The 3594-nt window shown below is 36.6% G+C and overlaps 1 protein-coding gene across 1 annotated transcript in view; it reads left to right on the forward strand.

Moving 5' to 3' along the window:
• The window catches only part of LOC127964610 (anion exchange protein 3-like), a 63066-nt gene that overhangs the window by 52653 nt on the left and 6819 nt on the right, over nucleotides 1–3594 (forward strand). Inside the window, exons 17-21 of the mRNA XM_052564871.1 lie at nucleotides 151–240; nucleotides 435–601; nucleotides 692–945; nucleotides 2650–2819; nucleotides 3320–3493. Of these exons, the coding sequence (XP_052420831.1) occupies nucleotides 151–240; nucleotides 435–601; nucleotides 692–945; nucleotides 2650–2819; nucleotides 3320–3493 (855 nt within the window). The remainder of the gene's footprint in view (nucleotides 1–150; nucleotides 241–434; nucleotides 602–691; nucleotides 946–2649; nucleotides 2820–3319; nucleotides 3494–3594) is intronic.

Here is a 3594-nt window from a genome sequence, read left to right on the forward strand (position 1 = left end):
AAATCAACAAAATTACTGATTTGCAAACATGATTTGTTTTTTGTTGTAGTTTTTGCTGTTATGTTAGGATTCCTTGTGAGCAAACATTTTGAGCTGACTAAAAAGTTTGGCATCCTCTGTTTGTGTGTGTATCATCTGTTATCATCAAAGGCCAGACGAATCATTGGTGATTTCGGGATACCTATCTCTATACTCATCTCCGTGCTGGTGGACTGCACCATCCCTGAGACATACACACAGGTAACCGCACTGTTAAAATGTCATGTGCAGTATGTACACTACCACAGAGAAACTCCTCTCCCAGCGTACTCTTCTTATTAAGCACTGGCCTGTAATTGGAGCCAGGAGTCTGTATTACAGTGTGGTTGGTTTGGCAGAGCACTGTAACCAATGAATCCTTGTGTTACGAGCGCTTGTGTTTTTTGTGGTTGCAGAAGCTGAACGTCCCCTCTGGTTTCTCGGTCACATCTCCGGACAAACGGAGCTGGTTTATCAGCCCCTTTGGAGATAAACAGCCTTTCCCTATTTGGATGATGGGGGCCTCAGTGATCCCGGCCCTGCTGGTTTTTATCCTCATATTCATGGAGACTCAAATAACCACGTGAGTAAATCGTTCGAGAGACGTTCTGTCTAAGCTCAGATGGAAATGCAGTACAATTACAATGCTTTTGTGGCTTCATCCTGTCTGCAGCTTGATAGTGAGCAAGAAGGAGCGGCGTTTGGTCAAGGGTTCTGGCTTTCATCTGGACCTGCTTCTGATAGTGATTTTAGGAGCTATCTGCCCACTCTTCGGTCTGCCCTGGCTGACTGCCGCCACTGTGCGCTCGGTGACTCACGTGAATGCACTGACAGTCATGAGCAAAGCCACCGCCCCCGGAGAGAAGCCCATGATCCAAGAAGTTAAAGAGCAGAGGGTGACAGGGATGTGTGTGGCTATCCTAGTGGGTAAGAAACACTAAAACACAATTGCGTAAAAAAGATATTGGCAGAAAATGAACTGGGTGAACTGTGTTAATTCACCTGTGACTACACATTCTATATAAAGTCATCTGTAAGATTTTTTTCATGGTTTTGAAAGAAGCCTCTTATGTAAAACGACAGTAAAAATCTTGTGAAATGTTATTATAGTTTAAAAAAGTGTTTCCCATTTTAATACTACATTTTAATACTAACATTTTTTTATTTTATTTATTCCTGTGATGCAAAGTTGAATTTTCACCATCATTACTCCAGTCTTCAGTGTGATATGATCCTTTAAAAATCATTGTAAAATGCTGATTTGTGGCTCTTTTTTAATTCAGCATTGTTTGATAAATAAGAAGTTCAAAAGAACAGCATTTGTTTGAAATGTTTTATATATATATATATATATATATATATATATATATATATATATATATATATATATATTCTTTTTTACTATTTACTGTCATTTTTAATCAATTTAATCATTGCCAAAGTATACATTTCTTAAAATAATAATAATAATAATAATAATAATCTTACTGACCTAAAACCAGTGTGTGCTCATTAACATTTAGTCGGTATCACTATAATCACAAGATTGGTATGATACCAATGTTTGTAACAGCAAAGTGGTTTCATGTTTGAGTTTGATTACAATATAATATTTAATCACATTAATTGCATCAGCTGTGATGAAATGACATCAAATGGCAATGAGTTTAGAAGGTGTTTTTCTTTTCTTTTTTTTTTGCATTTAGCAAATGCTTTTATCCAAAGTGACTTACTTATTCAGGCTATACATTTTTTTTTTTTTTACCAGTATGTTTTGTTCCCTGGGAATTGAACCCATGACCTTTTGTGCCAGTAACGCAATGCTCGACCACTGAGCTACAGAAACAGAAGTGATTAATAATCTTTAGCTGTTAAGGTTGCTGCCATTTGATTTGTTTTTACATGATGTCAAAGCAGCCAAAAGGGAAAAGTCAGAGCTTGCAGTTGCCATTATGAATTTGACAGAAGTTTTTACTACTCTAAAACCTGCAAGTACACTCAATGCCTGAGAAATGTGTTGCATTGCTTGCTAATCGTGAACTTAATCTGTTTATCAGTATATCAATTTGAAATATTTATTGATTAATGATCTTTATCATATTACTGTTGGCATACCATGATTTCACTATGGTTAAAGGGATAGTTCACCTAAAAAATAATATTCTGTTATCATTAACTCAATAATCCTCACGTTGTTCAAAACCTGTTTGAGTTCCTTTCTGCTGCATAACACATAATATGTTATTTTTACCAATGTGGATAACCAAACAGTTTCTGGTCCCCATTGACTTCCATAGTATTATTTTTATTTTTTTCATACTTTGGAAGTCAATGTAATATAATTCTTCTGTTTAACGGTTTCGGAACAACTTGAGGGTGAGTAAAAGACAAAAATAACATTTGTGGGTGAACTATCCCATTAAGATGGGGTTTTCATACTCAACCCCATGGTAAACTTACTTTAATGCATGATTTGAGTGGCGTATTGCTGTATAAACAACATCTGTTTTATATTTCAGACCACTCTAGTTTACTAGTTGATATTAAATATTTTTTCAGAGAATACTATTCAATTAAATTAGGTAGAAAAAAAACGTTCCTGATTCTGTCAATCCCATCACCTCTGTGCAGGGTTGTCTATAGTGATGACAGATGTGCTGCGTCATATTCCTCTGGCTGTGCTGTTTGGGATATTTCTGTACATGGGCATCACGTCTCTTACTGGTATCCAGCTTTATGAGCGAATCACACTCATGGTCACCCCTGCTAAACACCATCCTGACCACATCTTTGTTACCAAGGTAAGCACTTTCTCCTGAGACTTTGAGGGTAGTAGTGATGTTGTGTATAAACGCAGAGCTGAAGGCTTATTATATGTGTTTGTGTTTGATTTCTACACGGTAGATGCTACAAGTTTGTACTAAATTGACATCTGGATTCTGTTTGAAAGCTTTCGAAGCACCCACAAGGTGGCGCACAAATCACCATTTCATTTCGCACTTTTTAACACAACCCTAAAACTGAAAACAATTAACCAAATTTTACAAATTTGAACACTGTGTATTGTTCAAAAGTCTGAGACTACATTGGAAATATAGGATTGAAATCAATGAAGTATTGAAACAAAGAAATCAAACAAATAAGAACTATTTGCACCATTTGTAAGAGACTTTTGAAATAAGCAAAGTTTTGCCTGACAGTATACAAAAATAATACATATTACATTTAAAAAAAGGGCAAAACGGAAACTTTTCACGATAGACCTTGTCATAATCCTAGGCATGACTTGTTTCACATACAGGTGAAGACATGGCGTATGAACATGTTCACCATCATTCAGTTGCTGTGTATCACCCTGCTGTGGGTGGTGAAGTCGACTGTAGCCTCTCTGGCCTTTCCCTTCATCCTAATCATGACCGTACCTTTGCGTAGACTTATCCTGACCAGGATCTTCGAGGAGAGAGAGCTTGCAGCAGTGAGTTCATGTTGTATTCATGTTTGTCCGAACACAAGTAGTCAGCTGAGAAAATTCACCTAGTGTTGATTTCATTTTAAATGTTGTTTTTGTTCTCGCAG

Source organism: Carassius gibelio, chromosome B9 (genome assembly GCF_023724105.1).
Source record: "Carassius gibelio isolate Cgi1373 ecotype wild population from Czech Republic chromosome B9, carGib1.2-hapl.c, whole genome shotgun sequence".
Lineage (NCBI taxonomy): Eukaryota > Metazoa > Chordata > Actinopteri > Cypriniformes > Cyprinidae > Carassius > Carassius gibelio.